Below are 20,002 nucleotides of genomic sequence, written 5' to 3'. Positions count from 1 at the left end.
CAGTGGCTCTCAAACTTCTATTAAACCTCATCCTAAGCCATACTCACATGTTCTGCTCAAACCAACCATTCAGGACTAACTTGAGACCCCAAATCATTCCTCATGCTCTTTCCCAGGTTCAGAATACGCCATTACTCTTTCTCTGTCAATTCGAATCCCAGCCATTCTTCAGGAATAAGTTCAGTATTCTTCTCTACTCTCAGGTGCCATAATGTAGTGGTCTGAGCCATTGGCTACAAACACCTGGAGGTCAGACACTATGCCTCACCCTCCTTTGTGTCCCCTTCAAAGTTACCATGAGCTCGACAATGATTTGTTGAATAAAAGATGTGCTAAGCAGAGTTACAAATTCTATCACTTGCAAATAAGAAGTTTCTATTTTTGTAATTTTTTCTACTCCTTACCCATCCCCATCCCAATCACCTACGACAAACTTGGGCTTTATGAACAACAGACTTGGTTTAGAGCAGTCGACCTTTCTCTGAAGTAAGAGTCATGCAGAGAAAATAGAGCAAAATTAACATACACTGATTTTTAAAACCTATCACTCTTTCCTCTCTTCAGAACAAAACTTCTATTTGGCCTCTTCTTTTCCATTTCCCTACAAAAATCTAAACTATTTTCCTACCAACCCTCCTGTGCTCCCTTCTAAAATAATGACATTTCCAGAAACCTGATTCATTTGATTTAAGACTCTTACAGTGAGCTGTGTTTCCTGTCAAACTGAAGATCTTAGGGTACTGAAAGGTAAGAGAAGACTATGCAGCAAGAGCCTTTGAAGTAGTGAAGGAATTAAGTACTTGGAATAATCTGGAAAAGATGAAAGTGGTTAGGACAAACAAACAAATTCAGAAAGGCCCCTCACCCCCCCCCCCCAAAAAAAAAATCCATCACGGACAGCAATGCTATGTGATAAAACTTGCTGTTCTTAAATTGAGAGGTCCATCATACCTGTTTCTAGTCACTATAACGGTATATCTGGATGCCTAATATATCAATTGCACATTTCCACCACAATGATTCAAACAGGATGCACTCTGGAATGAGGTTTGGTGCTTAGATTTAGAGGATCCACAAACAATAAGCAGGGGGAGAGAGGGTGAGTGGGAGAAAGAGAGAGGGAGAAAGGGAGGGTAGGAGAGAGACAGGTAGTGAGGGAGTGAGGGAGAAGAGGGGAGAGGGAGGGAGGCACGAGGAGAGAGAGAAGGAAGGAAGGAAGGAAGGAAGGAAGGAAGGAAGGAAGGAAGGAAGGAAGGAAGGAAGGAAAGAAGGAAGGAAGGAAAGAGGGAGGGAGGGAAGGAGAGGGAGGGAGAGGGAGGGAGAGAGGGGAGAGGAAGAAAAAGAGAGAGAAGAAAGAGTTGGAGGAGAAGGGAGGGTATAAGAAGGAGAAAGTAAATAAGTAGGGGGGAAGGAGGGAGGGAAAGAGGGAAGGAAAGAGAGAGAGAGAAAGAAGAGAGGAGAGGGGAGGAAAGGGGAAGGGAGGGGAAGGTAGGGAAGGGAAGGGAAGAGAAGGGAGAGACTGGAAGCAAGCAAGCATCTAAAACCATTTTTGAGACCATAAGAGGGAATGCTTAGTTAGATCATGGGCTCTGAAGTCAGAGACTCCTGAGTTTGCAACCTGGCTCAGCCATTCACTAGCTTTCTAAGAACATAAAACGCAAGAAGTAAATATTAGAAAAGAGAACAAATTATCATTATTTATAATATATATAAATATATGTAAATGCATATCTGGAATACCCAAGAGGATAAACTGAACAAACAAAAAAACACTCTAAGAAACTTAAACGAAGTGGCTTGATATAAATAAAAATTAGTAACCTTCCTACATATAAATAATAATCACAGGAATAATTATGAAAACAAAATATTACTGGGTATAAAAATAGAAGCATCAAAAACATATAAAATCATTTGGGAATAATCTCAATAAGAAATACGTAGAATCTCAGAGAAAAAAAAAAACTGTATACTGTTTGATGAAATAAAATCAGTATTGAATATATAAGTAAATATATCTTACTCTTGGATACAAGGTTTCAATTCTGTAATAACATATCAGTTAATGAAATTCAAATAAAAATATCAACAGGAATCATGTGAACTTGAAAAACAATCTCAAATGTACCTAACAGAAAAATATAAAAGGATCATAAAGAAAATTCTGAGAAAGGAACAGTGACTGGCCTAAGAGATATTAAAAATTACTATACAGCAACAGTAATTGAGATATTATAGTTGTAGAATAGAACTAATTAGACAGAACTAAGGAAGAACAGCAGGACTTCCAAAATAGACCCACATATAGAATTATCTAGCATGGATAAACTTGGCATTTCAAATGAGTGGGAGGAGGTAAGTTTTTTGTTTTTGTTTTTGAATAATGATGCTGGAGGAGAGAAGAAAAACATGTGACTTTTACCTCATTATACTAAAATAAATCACAGATAGATCTAAAATTTAAATGCAAAAAGTTCAATCATTAAAATATCTTGGGCTGCAGGAATCATGACAGAAAGGTTCAAAAGCAATAAAAGAAACAACTGAAGCTGATTGCCTGATTATTTTAAAGTCTTTACAAGAAAAATAATTCAAACATAAAAATAAGCAAAGCAAAAGACAAATTGGGAAAAATATTCACCACAGATATGACAAAAAGCTACATTCTTTTAAGAAACATAGGAGACTTTGGGTGTCAAAGAAGAAGAGATGAACAACTCAAAAAGAAAATAGGCAAAGACACAGACGTGTACTTCATAGGAGAGGAAATCCTGAGGAATAAAGACACAGAGGAACCTTAAATGCATATCACTAAGTGAAAGAAGCAATCCGAAAAGGCTACCTACTGTATGGTTCCAACTAAATGACATTCCGGAAAAAGCAAAACTATAGAGACAGCAAAAAGATCAGAGGTTGCCAAGGGTCGGGGGAGAGGGGAGGGATGAATAGGCGGGATAGTGAAAAAATTCTGCATGACACTGTAATAATGGATACATGTCATTATACATTTGTTCAAATCATAGGATGTACCACACCATGAGCGAACTCTAAGGTAAAACTATGGACTTCAGATGATTATAATGTGTCAATGTAGGTTCATCAGTTGTAACGAATGAACCACTCTGATGTAGAACATTGATAATGGGGGAGGCTATGCATGTGTCGGGGAAGGGAGTATATAGGAAATCTCCGTACCTCCCCCTCAATTTTGCTGTGAACCTGAAACTGCTCTAAAAAAAATTAAAGGCTTTAAAAAAAAGAACCAATCTTCCCTTGGGAACTTTTAAGACGGAAGAAGGAAAACATGAGCCAAGGGCCAAGCAATGAGGGTGGCCTATAGCTAAGGACAGCCTTCAGCTGGCAGCCCACGAGGAAATGGAGACCTTCATACAGCCATAAGGAAGCGAATACTGCCAACAACTCCTATGAGAAAGAGAATGGATCTTCCTCTAGAGCCTCCAGAAAGGAATGAAGCCTACTGACACTGATTTTAACCCACTGAGACTCATGTTAGACTTCTGTCCAACAGAAATGCAAAAATATGAAACTTGTGTTGTTTAGGGGTAAGAGGAAGGATTCTCTTTTAGGGCTGCTTTGATGATGTCAACATGCATAAATTATTTAAAAGAGGGTCTGAAACACAGTAAGCATTCATTAAATGTAGCTCTCAGCACCACCTACAAACTAAATAGCCTTAGGCAAATAATTATTGCCTGTTTCTTTGTAAAATAAGGATAATAATATCTCCCTCATAGAGTATTTGTGCATGTTAAGTGATAACTGTATAAAGTGCTTAAAACGGTGCCTGGCATATGGCACACAAAAATAAATAAGAACTATGCTACTAAAAATATCATCATTATTGTCTGAAAAAATGGAGCTGATTTTAAAATCTAAGGTTAGATTGATATATTGCACATGTAAGCATCTAGCATGGAGCTTGAACGTAACTGGTACTCAGTAAAGGCTAATTAAATATGAACTTAATTTTCCATATTACGTCTCTGTTTTAAAAGTCTAAAGAGAATGTTTTGAAATGCTTATAAGTTATAAATCTTGAAATCTGATACATCAGGAGCAATCTTCTGGCTTCTTTATAGGTTCTTTCCTTTTATAACAGGATGTTCAGGGGGCTTTTATGCTGGAATTATGGTTTAAGTGCAAAGCTGAGACGTAGCAGCTAAGTATATTCTGAATTGAGAGAGCCACTGGACATGTGGCCAGCCCTCTCCAGGGTTTGGGGGCAGGGGACCTGATTAGCAATCAGGCCTCACCACCATAACCAGCCCCTAATCCCAATCAACAAAAAAAGAAAATTGGGAGAGAGGAATCTGTTGAGAAGTTGGGATTCTTCCCTTCCCTGAAGAAGAGGGAACCCCCAAGAGAATCAGGACTAAGGGTACCTGGCCAGAGAGATTTCATCCCCCAACTAGACTCTGTTTAACCAGCACCTGTTGGTCTGCTCCCAAGCTTCTTGAGCAGGAAAAAAAAAAGGAACTGAGAAAGAATATGTAGTAGAAGAATGACATTAAATGGTGAGATGACAGCTGGAAAAATTTGTATTAAGCCCCCAAGATAGGGGGTGGAGGTGGAGGGCTTGGATACCTTTTTGTGATGAAACCTTGATCACATGCTCAAGATGAAAGTAAACTGACCCAATTAAGCATTTTGCTATTTAAAGGGCTACAAGGATCCTTTAAGAAACAGTATAAAATGACAGAGTTTTGTAAGGATTCAAAACTTATCTAGGGGAAAGATAAAACAAAATGTGAGGGTTTTCACCTTCTATCTTGGAATTATGGTCATGGACAAAAAAGAGACCAACATGTGCCAAGTACCCCCATCTTTTAAGTTCAGGGAGCTGCCAAAAGTCAGAGCCAACCCCTTCTCGACAGGTTTTCTCACTAGTACCAGACCAGAAAACTAGTCCTTCCACCACACAGGTGATTCGTACTGGGGAAGGACTGGAAGGAGTGAGTAGCCTTGGGAGTGTCATATTTTGGGGGCGAGGCTACTACTGCCCACCCCCATGGAAACTGGAGACAAGTGCTTTCCCTCCCTGATAACAAGGGGACAAGAGAAGATGGGGGAAGTTCCAAAAAGATCACTCATAAATACTATGAGGGTCTGCAATAAAGAGAAATCGGCATTTTGTTCTTGGCTCATTTGCTGCACTAGCCACTGTGCTCTGTCTAGAAAGGTAAACAGAAATGGAAAGAGATGGTGATGCGAAAAGGTGATGAGTGGTGAAAACCCCCTTGGCGTAGCAGGGATGGCATGTTTACTAGCTCTCCACCTTAGAAGGCTGCCCACCAGGTAAAGGAACCAGGACAACTTGCCGTTCCAGAACATGGGAAGCCAGTCACAGTTCACCTGAGAAGCTGCAATGACCAAGAGAAAGGACTATAAATATACTCCCTGCCCAATGGAGAAGAAGTGGCTCCTGGAAGCGGCGGGTGGGGGTCTGCATCAGAGAATGCTCTTCGCACTTCCACTCAGAGCTGCTGGAAGTTCACGTGGTGCTGAAGGAAGCAGAGCCAGTACACCCAAGAGTTTTCACTGTGCTTTAAAATCAAGAAAACTGAGCTAAATGCCAGATCAGAGTGTCCCCGTAATCAAGGTGGATGCAAATTGACTAAATCTGGCCAAGCTGGTCAGAGATCCATTAGAGTCAGGAAAGTAGAGTAGGGGTGCAGGGTAGGGGTAAATTTGACAACGCATAGTTAAAGCAGTTACTAGGAAAAGATGAAATGCCTTCGTGTCTTTACCTGGATCGAGACTCCCAATTCCCAGTGTCCACGTCCTATTTCCCACCCCTCCCTTTCCTAGTGAATTCCCTGACTTCTCTTTATTGTATGTGACAGGGGGTTGAGTGGAGGTCTGTTGCTTACAAAGTCAGCAATCCCCATCCAAGCTTGCCTGCCTCTTAGTCTCTTTCATTCTACTGGTAATTGAGCCTTGCTTTCCCCTACGGACTCATATATCTTTTAGCAGTGTTTTAAAGGGCTTTTTACTCTCTAACATTTCACATGATGCAGAGGTTAACCAGAGTCAAAAGATATTAGACCACCAAACTGCATGAAGGCCTCTGGCCTCACAGTCATGACGTAGGCCAAACACTGAATGGACCAGAGGAGGCACTTTGGGATTCTCTGGACTGTACCAAAACACAGGTATGCACAGCTAAATTCTGAAAGCGAAGTTATACTTTGGCTTGTTTTTACTCCATAAAAAGGAGTTGAGAGACTTTTTGGAGACTATAGCTATTTCTATAAATAATGTGTGCTATGTACTTATATGTTCTATGAGGGAAGATCGTGTACTAACTAACACTTTATTCTCACTACCTACATAAGCACCTATATGCTTGGCACGTAGAAGGCACTGAATAGAAATTTTTTCAACAGAGGATGAATAGAGAAGTGAATAAGTGAATTAGTAGTGGATATTTTTAGTATGGAGTCAGTATTAGGTAATAAATGAAACTACCCCTGAAAAGTGTTCAGACAACTGTCTCCAGGCCTTTCAGACAACCTAATGTTTTTATTCATATAACAAATACTCATTAGACACTTAATAAGACTGTGATAAGGAATCTAAAACAAATACAAGGGAGGAAAAAGACATGGGGTAGAGATGTTATATCAGCACAACCAGCAACACTCAACCTCCAAACACCCAACCCAACAAAATATCATCACGGGATTTTTGTGCCTTTTTACTACTTCCTCACCCTCTACCCAGGTGGGTATGATCTGCTTCAGATTCAAGCCCAAGACTTTGAATTACAGCACATAGGAAAATAATTCTTAAAACAGAGTCAGAAAACATAACTGTTCTATTTAAGACAGTTTTCTTTTTCCTCGAAATCTCTATCTTATTATAAAGCAAAAGTTTATTTTTCTTTTTAAATTACAGTTTTATTTAATTGCTGAAGTCCTAGAAAAATGATGCAAATGGTCCCATAAAGGCATTGCTTTTTAAATGTAGATGAAACTCTGTACCAACGGAGAGGAAAACTGACAGATAAAGCCACATGTTCCAGTGTAATAATAAATTCCTCATAGCTAGGTTTCCACCATGCTCAATGAGGAGAGAATCTGCCACTATACATATCCAGTTGTCTAGGAATCTTCCTTAGTTGCCTAAGGGGAATTTCAGCACTTAATGTTAACAACCACTATATGTCTGTTACTTATGCAGTAATTACTACTCACACCGAAATGGAGGAAGCTTCAAATATGCCCTTAGCCAAAGTCAAATATTTTCTATGAACAACCAAAGAAACCATTTATAAGAATTGATAGTAGCAAAACAAACAAACAAACTGTCAAGAAACTACTTTTAGAAATGTATACTAAGAACATAAAATAAACATTTAAGATGTATATACAAAGACATTCATCACATCATTATTTATAAAGGTGAGAACTTGTAACAACACAAATACCTAATAACAATGGATTAGTTAAAGAAATTATTGACTATCCTAACACAGGAGAATCTTACAGCCATTGAAAAGGGACAACGTAGGTCTACATATACTGTTACAAGAAAAATATACACGAGGTACTGTCAAATTCATTATGTCTTTGTTTTATACACATATAAACAGAGGCATGGAATGGTTTAGAAGAACATATACCAAAACATTAATAATGTTGATCTCTAGCTGACTAAATGTGATCCATTTTTACAAATGAAAATAGTATTGCTCTTGTCACTTAAATGCCAGCTTTGAGAAAGTAGAACTCTTTAAAGAGGCTTTTTAATTTCCGATGTTCAGTATTTACCAAATATATATGAAGATTTAAAAAAAAAAAAATCTAACATACAAATTTCAATATCTCTTTTAAGGATCTTTTTGAAGAAAGTTATTTGTTCCAATATGGCAACTTTTTTTTTTAACTCACTCTAAAAATTTTTTTTCCAAAATGAAAATCATTAAGCTATTTCTAAGTTTGACAGTTAAAAATTTCTTAATTATATGAGGAAAAGTTAAAGATATAACACTGAATGAATAAAAGATGGTATAAAATTATACAAAATACACACAATTTAGTAATTTAAGCATATGCAAACAAATATGCAAAAAGAAACTGTTCACAATGAATACTTCTGAGGGATTGGATTACGAGGTTTTTTTTCTCCTTTTTACTACATTTAAAATTTTTCTACAGTGGGTATAAACACTCCAAATTTTTAAAATAAGAAAGGGAACATAAAATCATGTATATATTTGCTGTATCGATAATTGAAACAAGCACTTTGTTAAAAAAAAAAAGTGCTTTCTCATTATACTCATTGGGAAATCTCTGGTAGCGTACTGTTTCTTAAGCCTTGAATAATGGAGAATGTGTAGCTTAAAATTCATTTCAGCTTCCTCCTGGCACCTAATTAAAGGAGTGACACAGCTCTTATGGTCTTGGCTGCTTCCCTTTCATGCAATGCTATAGCTAGAACACAGTCCAACGGAAAGGGGAAAAAATCAATAGCTTCGAAACTCAGAATTATTATCCAAAACAAACTATAACCCTTGGAACACTACATTACTCAATTTCTTACTGACTTAATTAATGACACTACCCTAGACTATAAATTTTATAAAATCAGGAACCATGTCTTTCTTTCAACACTGTATCCCAGCATTTAGCTGGTACATAATAGGCATTTGGTAATTGTGGATGAATGAATAAATGAATGAATGAATGAATGAGCAAAGGAACAAATAAGTGATCTATGGCTGGGCTCTGCTATCTTCCTTAATATTCTGCTGGCCATTTTATAGTATTCTTGGTACTAACACTGTGGAAGAAGACGGTGTGTCATAAGGCCACACTTTATTGTCATATATTCCATTACTGAAGGTATAAGTAATAGACACATGTTGCGTCCCAGAAAGCAGCTTTCCTCATCATTATGGCTTAAGAATTAGCAATTATTCAGCACCTAATCCTGTCAAGGTAAGTACTGCCTCCCACAGCTAAGGCCCAGAAAGGCCAAGTAAATTTTTCAAGGTCAAAAAGTTAATACATGACAGAACCAAGATTAAAACCTGATTTTCTGAGGTCCCAAAGTCCAGACTCTTTCTAGATGGGATGATTGTGTCATTTCACCCAGTCAGGTAAGGATGCTTATAGATTCTATGCTAATAGACTCACTTAATTATCATCAGACCCTATGAAGTGGGTTAGCATAATATACCATTTTTCAGATGACAAAACAAATAAACAGAGAAGTTAAGCAGCTTGCCAGAGGCCACACGGCTCCCAATAGAGCAAAAACAGAATGAAAGCTAAAAAGTCTTAATAGAAATCTATTGACTCTGTCATAAGGGATTGCATTAATGATACATAGTCAGCACCACTTCTGAGATGATTCACAACGTTGTCAAAAGACAGATTTGTCATACTCTACACTAATATATATAATTATTCAATTGACCCAAATAGCTTCCTAAAGTCTCCTCTCCAAAACGAAGAATAAAAGACTCCTAGTTGCAAAAAACACCCCCATTTGCATAGAAGAGATCAAAAGTACAAGTATTTGTAACAAAAGTATAAATATTTATACGTATCTAAATATTTAAAAGTTATTGTCAAATTCTGCAGTGCTATTTACAATCGCTGAGATATTAAAGCAACCTAAGTGCTCATCAATAGAAGACTGGATAAAGAAGATGTGGCATATATATAAAATGGAATATTACTCAGTCATAAAAAAAATAAATCTTACCATTTGTGACAACGTGGGTGGACCTAGAGGCTATTCACACTAAGCAAAATAAGTCAGACAGAGAAAGACAAATACTGTATGATCTCACTTATAAGTGGACTCTAAAGAACAAAATAAACTAACAAACAAGTTATAATAAATCAACAAACATAAAAAATATGTTTCATGTTCCTATCCTTTTTCCTGGATAACTATACCTGCATAACAACTTGGAATGCCAGATTCAAATCTAGGCTTCTCTGACTCCAGGAAGTTCGGTGCTGGACATGGCCACACAGGGAGAGTTCCCTGCCAAGTGTACACATGAACCCCACAGTCCCACATCCAAGTTCCTTCCACAACCCTCCCTCCCTCAAAGAGCTGTTTCTTGGCCATCTCTTGAGCTTAGGAGTGCACACAGCAGTGGGACAAGTCACCCTCAAGATGAGGAGTGGAGAAAATGCCCCACGCAGGCAAGCAGGCTATGCAAGTGAGCTTCGGTTATTTGGGAAGAGAATTCCAGGGTCTACCAAGGCCCCAGTGATGCCCTGCCTCATTAAGAAGTGAGACCAGAGGAGGAGCAAAGTGAGGCCCTTGAAACTAAGTGCCAGGGCCTCTTGCCAGGGCCTAAGGGGGGCACTTATGACAACCTTAACCAGCTCTCACACAAGCTTTCAGTAGAGACAGCCATTCATAGGAAATGTCCTCCAAAGCATCCCCTCTCCTTACCCTTCCCTGACCAAGACCTGGCCATCTAATCAAATGCAATTCATTCACTCCTCTTACAGTAGTCAAAGCATTTACAGTTTGTAGTTTCCAAATTTGTCTCAGTGGAATGATATTTTCTGGGGGTTTTTCCTTTAATCCTGTCACTTGGGTTAGTTTTGTTTCTCTACAGCAGAGGTTCTCAATCAAGGGCAATTTTGGCCCCCTGGAGACATTTCAGTAAGTCTGGAGACATATATTGTTGTTTCATTTAGTGGACATATCCCATGGATGTTGCTTAACAACTTACAGGACAGCCCTTCACAACAAAGAATTATCCAGCCCAAAATATTAGTAGTGCTGAACTAGGAAACTCTGGTCTAGAGTAAGAACTATCTAATTGTAGAGAGGATGTCACTCACTCCTTTACTCTCCACATGGCCAAGCAGAGTACTGGAACTCATTAAGTGTTTGTTGACAGATTGATCAGCTATCTGGTCCCACACCTTTCTAAAACATTCATTCACACAGTAATTCAACAAAAATTAGTGTGCCAGGGACCATGCTCAGCTCTGGGAAGGCAAATATGAATGAGTCAGCAGAAAAGGCAAACTGGTACTATAAATACAACATGAAAAATGTACCTGTCACTAGCAGATATTTGTATATTGTTCTGTTTATTATGTCTCTCCTCCTTAGCCTATAAATTTCAAGAAAGTAAGAATTTTGTTAAGTTCACTCTTATAATTCCAGTATCTTCTATGGTAGGAGTGATACACGAAAATAACAGATATTTTGGGTAAATGAAAGAAATGTAATAATGTGCACAAAGTGTTTTTTAAAAAACAAAAACAAAAACAAAAACAAAGGAGAAGCTTCTAACTGGGGAGGAAGGAAAGGGAACCGCCTTGAGGAGAGCTAACACGGCCTGGCTTATCTCAGGAACTATAATAATTACCAACACTACTAAAGCATAAATAAGAAAACTGATAAAAAATAATGTTGGAGAAGTAATTGCAGCAAGATCACAAGAGGTACATATAGCAATGCTTCATTTATCTGAGATCATTACAGAAAAAAACATAAAGCTTTGAATCAAATAGCTATGGGTTGGAAAGCCACCCCCATCATTTTGTTCAAGGATCTTTTTCAACCTCCATTTCCTTATCTGTAAAACAAAGAACATACAAATATCTACTTTATTAAGTAGCTGTGAGAACAAAAGATAACAAATATAAAAACTGAGAACCAGGCCTGGTACATTTAATGCATTCAATAAATATTAATGATTTATTTTTGCTATTGTAGTTATTGCTAATGAAGTTTTTGCACATTTGTAAATCTGCGACGTAATTGAAACTTATTTTCTCAAGCACCACAACTTATTAAACCATCTTTTTCCTTAATTAATTTTAAAGTGAAGTCTACAAATCCCCCAACTTAACAAACATAAAACTTATACCTCATCTATACAGACGGCTGCACCTGTGCCCCACCCCCGTCCCACCCCCAGTGCCCTTCTGCGGCCACCAGGGCAGCTGTGGAAACAACTGAAGTTTCTAGTGTCCATACGTTCAAAAATAGGGACAGAAAAGAAGCCACATAAAGCCAGAACTGCTTAGAGTAGTGTTTCATTCAGAATTTGGGAAAGAAGAACATAGCTGTTTAGAGTAACAGTTACCACCCAGTCAATTGACAGGATTTTCAAAGTACTTTGGTGTGTTATACCCTGTCCCCAAATCCACTGGTGACAATAATGTGCCACCTCTGCTGATAGCTGGTACATAGCCAGTGCCCTTAGATACTTGATCTTTGTCCATTTCTCATGAGCCATACTTCAGAGATTGTGACCTGGCTTTCACCTTCCTCCCAGTCTACCTTTGTACTATGTTCTCCGTGGACCACTTAGTAACTCTCCATACAGGAAACACACCAGGCACTTGCACACCTCCCTGCTTTGGCCTTTGCTGTTGGCTCTGCCTGGAACATCCTTCTGTCCTCACCTCTCACTACTACCCTGGCTTACCATCCTTCAAGGCTTAGTACAGACACCACCCCCTCTCTGATTTCTTTTTCCAACAGAATTAAATGCTATGTTCTGTGAAAGTCCCCAGCGCTTTGCTTGTTTCTATTGTGGTAACAATAGAAACAACTATATACTGAACAAAGGTATGTGGCGAGCATCATTCTAGGTGCTTTCTTTACACTATCATGTAATTTTCACTACAAACTTGTAAGAATTAATTATAAACCCCATTTTACAAATGAGGAAACTGAAGCTCTGAGTTGAACTTAACCAATGACCACACAAGAAAGGAATACAGCCGGAATTCCAACCATGTTCTGACAGCTCTCAAATCCATAGGTTTTTCACTCTGCTATGTTGCCTCTCTTTGATGGCCCTATTTCCAGTTGCTTAGTTAATTATATATTTATGTCTGTCTCATGGGATTACAGCAAATCCCTTGATGACAGGGACCAGGGCATGTTCATCTTTATCAATATGGATAATAATATATTCATTTATATGAGGTTCTTAGGAGAATTAGATAAGACAATACATTTAAAGCACTTAGCATAGTGCTATGCAAATAAGGGTCAAATAATTCGTTGGTTTTGCTGTTGATGTTACCATGTCAGATGCCAAGAATAAAGCCTTGCACATAAATTGTGAGCTGAGTTTATTTCTGAGAAGTAAATGAAATGGGTAAGGATCTGATAGAAGAGTCAAATGCCACTTTGGTTTGGCATTTCCCTATACTATTTGACTATTCAATCAGAAGCAACAAGCGCTGTATTTTAACTTTCTTAAGTTTCTATGATAGGGTCAACTGATTCCTCTACCTTTCTATTGCCAGATGAAGGTTAGGAAAACTTCCTATTTAGTTCAAAAGTCTTATAGCTTTCTTACTTTCTTGTGCCTTCACTTATGTGATGTGATTTGTCAAGGTCCCCCTCCGAGAAGTCAGTACTTAACAAGCTCTGAGCCAGGAGAAGAAAATCACAAAAGTGAATGGAAGATGTATTCTGAAATTCTGGTGCTTATAAACATAGTGAAATGCCTTATTTTGTCCTCATAGTATTTAGCAGTACTTTAAATCATATTTCTTTACTTGTTTACTTTTGTCAGTCACCCCCTAGCAGGAGGTAAGCTGTCTCAGAGGAAGCAATCTCTCCATCCTGTTCACCGCTATCCCCCAGTACCTAACTCATATAAACTGAATAGTAGTCACTTGTTATATATTAATAGATTGACTGATCACATTTGTATATATGTGCGTATGAATGAATACATATACATGACATCATTCCATGGTTTATGAATAAATGTGAATATATTCCCACACATAAGTGCACATTGTACATTTGTGTACATATATTTCTATTTGTATAGAAGATATTTCAAACTGAAAACACAGATATCTGTTTGCCAAAGTTGAGTCTCCTAAACATAAAAAGGCTTCTGACTGGCCTGTCTAACATTTAATAAACTTAAACTACCACCCACATACTAACAATCCATATGGTAAAAAAAAAAAAAATGGATTTTACTAAAAAAAATTTTTTGACTTAACAGACTATGATACTTTCACTATTTTTTGAAACTCCTTGTCTTTGTTTATTAGCTTAACTGTGAGGGGTGTAAGGAGGGTCAGACTATGGACCAATAAACTTTCTCTACAAATTTGGCAGGTGAAATTTTCTAAATTCATGTAAGCTGAAAAGATGATGTCTTTATTTAAACTGTAGCATATACAAAAAATTATAATTTATAACAATGATGATAACATCATTGACTGAATAAATGTACCATATGCTCAGCATCAGTTTGGTTTTTTTTAACCTGCAAGGTTAATGTTATTATCTCATTTATAAATAAGGAAATTAAGACTCGAAGAGATAGAGTAACTTGCTAAAGATACTCTGCCGTTTATCTAGTCATGGCACAATCTAAAAATTCAGGATGCTACTCTGAAGTCCAAGCTCTTATCGATACACAACGATGACTCTTAGAAAGTTTTACAAATACTATCTTTGAGGGATATGTGTTTAGGCAGTTTTTGTGGTGTATGCATTTTAATAAGTAAGTCTCTGCACACAGAGACAAGACCAAATGACAGCCAAACACACTGAAGATTACTCCAGGCTACAGACAGCAAGGGGCAAATGTGTCTCAGAAACTATCGGCCTGTGTTTATCAGAATATGATGCATTTTCCACTTGATAACGTACTCTAAAAGAAATTTATTCTCTTAACAGAGCATTATTATTCCTTCTATAAAAAAAAAAGGACCCTTTCATTGTAAACCAATGGGAAGTTCTTAACTCATTTCCTTATATTACTTGAAACGAAAGTGCTTTCTGTCTTCAGAGAAAGAAATTGCTGGATGCTACGCCTTTGGGGTGCTTTTGAGTCCAACATTCAATACCATGGAAATGAGAGATTAGCCCTTATATACTTTTAAGGGGACTGGAGTTATTTTAAACTTAACGAGAGCAGAATTCTAAAAAGAGAAAGGAAAAAAGAAAATCTTTCCTCCCAGTTTAAAGGAGAATTCAGCTACCTTTCCCTGAAAGAATTGGTTATTATCTTTGACCTTTTCAGGAGTAGGCCTGAGATGGGGAAGGAAACCATATGTTTTCAAAGTTGTTTTTTTTTTTAATTTATGAGTATTTCTGAACATTTGTAACTAATAGTAATGAGAAATGTTTGATTAAATTGGCTCTCACCTTCCCATATACTGTTTAGAAAGATCCTATGAAGAGCAAAAGAAAGCACTAAAATCATAAGAAAAACCAGCTGCAGCATCATCAGCCCCAGGGACTGAAAGTGAAAGGGGCATGTGGCAGTGGAGGCATTGGTGTGTCCTTCAACATGCCCAGGGAAGCAGAAAGGAAGGAGGAGCAGCTCTGCCTTCCCTCCAACCTACACACAACCCCTGCTGCCAAGAACTTACTTTTAGACACCTAAGCTGAAATTCTCAGAAAGGAAGGGAAACTATAACCTCTGAGTTATCCTCAGAGTTCTGGTATCCCCTGGTTTTTGTTTTTTGTTTTCTAATTTCTAGTCTTTTCCGAAAGCACATCTCTCATCCTTCTGGAGACACCCACAGTCTCAGCCAGAGAGAAAGATAGGAGACTTGAGAACTTTTGTGATGAAAATTCCAGCTGCCACACTTCAAAGGTACATGACCTTGAGGAAGTACCTCATCCTTCTGAAGACTCAGTTTGTGATTGGTAAGATGGGGTTAATATTTGTTATTAGAAAGTTGTTGAGGCTTCAACATAAAGGTCATACAATACCCAGCTCTTAGTACAACCATCAGTAAGTGCCCTGTGTTTGTTATGGGCATGCTGTGCAAAGCAGCTGGCTCCTGGCTGGGTGTTCATGTTTTCAAGATTTGCCCGTTACTCTCTCATTAGTGATTTATGTTACCAACCACTCACCTAACCTCATTAAGACGCCACCTACCTGCTTCTATTTTTCTACAGTTTCGAAGGTCTTCAGAGCCCAAGAGATAAATTCTCATTAAGTGCAGGGGACAAAGTTTGTCTGGCTTCCTCTTCCCACCGGTTATCTGCAAATCTTTGGCTACAACTCCAGCTAAGGCAGAAATGCATAGAGACTTCTTACATTGGCAAAGCAGGTGTCTGCACATTTCTTGGGGTAAGGGATGGGAAAGGACCCCTGACTAAAGCCTCTAGGTTGGGAATGGAAAGGAAAGGGAGTAGGACAAGAAAGACTGGATGAAAGAGACACCTCTGCGAGGCGGTCCCCACTGGTGACCCTGTCCTCACTGCACTGGGAGGAAAGGACACGAGTGGGGAGGAGCCGCGAGGTCGGCAGTACCTGAAGAGTCTGGCCGCCGTCTGGTTCCTCCTCCATGCCGTGCCCTGTTGCAGCACCCCGTGCACGATCTCCTTCTCGTTGGGCAGCCGGTAGACAGGGAAGATGTAGAGCCAACAGAGAACCACAACACATAGGGCACTGGCTCCCACCGGCAGCCGGGTCCGCGGGAACTTCCACGCCAAAACGGCCATGGCCCCTCTAGACGTGTGTCGCTGGGCCCGCCCGCAGGGGCTCATGGCAGTCCCGGGGTCGCGGGGCGCGGGGATGGGAGGGGGGCGGCAGCGCCTCAGAACAACGCTAGGCGAAGTAGCAGCCGAGGATGCCCCAACCTCTGGCCCCCCATGCACGCGCACCTTTGGCTTTCTTGCTTGCACTCGCACGCACGCTTCTTCGGCCCCCACAGCCCCAAAGGTCAGAGCAAGGATTTTTCTTTAATGCAACTTTTTCAAGGATTTCTTTCTAGGGGAAGTGGCCAGGGGGCAAGTCACGAGCTATGGCCATGGTCGCTTCCCCTGCAGAAGGCGGGCACTGTGGTCTCCGCCAGTGCGGAGAGCAGCAGCGGTGAGTCGCTCTGGCCAGTTCTGCAGCATCACTGTCGCTCTCGGCGTGGGTTCGGGAGAAGCTCGGTTCCCTCCCAGACATTTAGTCTCTCCCCGCCTCCCCGCCGCCTCTCCCCGCCTCCCGTGCTGCTGCGCCGCCAGCCGCCCCCCACCTCCAGCCCCGGACGCGCTCTCCGCGCCCCGCCAAGTCCTTGGAAATTTCCACGGCGGCCCGGGACTGCTATCCTGCCTCTGGCATCTCCTCCTCACCGACCAGGACCCTCACTCCCTCCCTGCCCCTCCCAGAGAAGAAAAGAATTCGCTCTCATCAGTTAATTCACCGCAGCCTTCCGCTGCGCCCCGGACTAAGCAGACAAACGCCCGGGGATTGGTGGAAATAAGGTCCCCCCCCCCCCCGTCCCCCATCTGCAAAATTTCCTCCCGCGACCGGTTCAGATCCGCGATGGTCCGCTGGAGCACGCGTCCCTCTCTCCCGCCCTTGTTCTCTGGAGATAGAGACAAACAAAAATAACACCCCCCCCCCAAAAAAAATGTATATATGTATATATATAATTATTTTATATGTGGCAGAGACGGGCTGATACCCTGACCCTTCGACACGAAACCTGCTTGCAGCAACTGTCACCCTGCTGCCGTCGCCCTGGTCTCTCTCTAACTGATTGGTCATTAACCCGCAGTGAGCTGCGAGGAGGCTGGCGGAGACTTATTTCTTCCTGAGCCCCCACCCCTGTTGCCCGGTCCGGAGCCGTGGCTCCAGCTGCCACCGTGCGCGTGCGCGTGCGCACCCTTACCCCACCCTCCCCGAAGCTCTTGGGCCCGCACGCGCGCAGCGCGCACACACGAGGAAGTGTATGCACATCGGGTCCTCTACCTTCTCCTCTGCCCTGCAGGGAAAGGCGCTGCTGCATCCAGATGTGCAGGCAGCTGGGTCCCAAGCACGCAAACCTCAGAACGTAACAATGCCTTGGAAGCGCGTTTGCCTACTTCACCTTTTAGATTAAAGGACAATTGTTCTTAGTCGTCTTTCTCGTCTTTTTCGGTTCACAGACTAGTTCATCGCAACCCGGACCTTGGAAAAGCGCCACCAGCCTGGACCCGCGGAGCCCAGAGACCCTCTGTTAGCCATTTATGCTTACTGTGGTGGCAGATGCATAGCTTGGGTACCTCCTAGTGGTTGCCTATTCCATTTGCTTAAGCATCTCGTCAAGCATAAAGTGTGCAAGGACAAAGAAGAAATGCGGCAGCCTACTAACCTGATTGGCTTAGTCATCATGAAATCAAAATCTAAGGCCACAGCTCCATTTGCTCAGCCCAGCAGGCTGCAGTGCTCAGCTCAGCCTATTCTGCTATGTGCCCTGGTATCTTTCTCCAGTATCTTTCTCCACTGAGGAGTGGAACTTGAGAAGCTGATAAAAAGTTATTTACCAAAAAACAACCAAGTAACCAGAGTACTCTCATTCTTCCAACACTACTACGCTCTCTTAGGAGAATGACCCTGAAGGGCTGCAAATTCCGCAACTCCAAAATATGACTCTTTGGGGTACCGATTATTTTAAGCTGGTGATTTTTAAGGCCTAGAAGGCTGGAGAAGAACCTTTGACCTTCCCTCTAACTGCTAAAAGAATTTAAGATGGAAGGCCTATTCCAGGCTCCAGAAAGGAACTATCACCACAGAGAACTATAGTTTAATTTGAACTAGGTATGGCAGACAGGGAGGAACTTTTGTGTCTCACTGTATCTAGATGTACCAGCAAACATTTGTTTACTAAACATTAATACCCTGTAAATTGCCTTACTTCCCTTTGAAGTCTCAGACTACTAGCTCCTTGTCCTTTGTCCAGAATAACATATATAACTTATTGTGCTTTACAGTGTTTGGAATTTTCATGCTTAATGTGAATTCTCATGTGGATTAAATTTAATTTTCTCCTATTAATCTTCCTTATGTGGTTTTAGTTGTTGGACCATCCTTAAGAACCAAGAGAGGAAGGGGAGAATTTCCTCCTTCCCTACAACTCACTGCCCTCCACACACAAGCATGCTCCAGAAATCTCTCCTACTTACATAAATCAGTAGAGAGGGGAAACCCTGAAATCCAAAAAGTACATCTTACCACAGTGGAGCCTAATAAAGGTTCTTTAAAATGAAGATCACCTGAAGTCCTGCAAAGTAATCACCCACACTCTTCTGTTCTGGAAAAGTGGGGAGATGAAGCCAGGGATCCTTTCCCATAGTTGCCAGGGCTGTGGATAAGTCATCTGTCTCCTTTGTTCCTATAATTTAAATAAAACACAAACCACCCCAATTTTTCTTTTCTTCCCTAAGTCCAAAAGATACTTGTGGAGTAAATAACAAATAAGCCAACAACCAAACATAAGACCTATCACAGTTATGATGGGGCTATTTAAATGTTTCCCATGTAACCTCATACAGATGCATCAAAGTTGTGCCTTAAATCGAGAGACTTCTGTAATGAAATGTGCTAGTTTTCCTGCTTCTAAAAACTAAAATTCTCTTAACCTTTGTTGACTCTTGCCCCACCCTACAGTACAAATTCATTCACTGCTTTTCCTTAGCATGAACACCAAATCTATTCAGGCCATTGCCCTCCCCTTTCCAAGTCAGACAGGCCTCACTTTTGTCACTGTATTTTGTGGTACACCTTTCTTTTTCCATGGGATGTCTTTTTTTGTTTTTCTCCACATAAATCCAATGCATCATTCAAGGCCAACCCAACTGGTTAGGCATTTCTTCCTCCATGTGTTCCCAGACTAATACACAGGCCTCATGGGGTAGGAACTCAACAAATTTTTGTTCCTATTCCCTTTGACCTCCTTTTAGGAACTTCTATAGTATTTGCTGGCTCTGACAGATGATTAAGTACTGAGATGTGTTATGTTACTAGCATTTTTCATGTGTAACTTTTTCTCAGCAACTGGGTGATAAGAGTACATGTTCTGTTATATCAAATGTCAAGCCTGTGCTTTTGATCCAAATGAGGACTCCACATGACATGCTTACATGTCTAGTGGAAAAGTAAGAACAATATTTTACCTTTTCTTTCTATTCCTCCAAGTACCAACTCAGGCTTCAGCACATATGTACTCAACAAATAATTGTTGCTTAATTGTTTGCTTGATACATTCGAGGGTCTCAAATTTATTCAGGCTGT

At 40.3% G+C, this 20,002-nt stretch overlaps 1 protein-coding gene across 2 annotated transcripts in view; it reads right to left on the bottom strand.

Moving 5' to 3' along the window:
- The window catches only part of ST8SIA1 (ST8 alpha-N-acetyl-neuraminide alpha-2,8-sialyltransferase 1), a 116,444-nt gene extending 99,379 nt beyond the window's left edge, over positions 1-17,065 (bottom strand). The window contains exon 1 of one of the 2 annotated variants that reach the window (XM_016140502.2): positions 16,271-17,065. In XM_016140502.2, the coding sequence (XP_015995988.1) occupies positions 16,271-16,506 (236 nt within the window). In that variant the 5' untranslated portion in view covers positions 16,507-17,065. The remainder of the gene's footprint in view (positions 1-16,270) is intronic. The other variant, XM_016140503.2, reaches the window with a different exon arrangement.
- Between the last annotated feature and the right edge of the window lie 2,937 nt (positions 17,066-20,002).

Source organism: Rousettus aegyptiacus, unplaced genomic scaffold, assembly GCF_014176215.1.
Source record: "Rousettus aegyptiacus isolate mRouAeg1 unplaced genomic scaffold, mRouAeg1.p scaffold_m13_p_2, whole genome shotgun sequence".
NCBI classification, from domain to species: Eukaryota; Metazoa; Chordata; class Mammalia; order Chiroptera; family Pteropodidae; genus Rousettus; species Rousettus aegyptiacus.
Note: the sequence above shows the minus strand (reverse complement) of the source record. Positions and strands in the feature narration are given on the sequence as shown.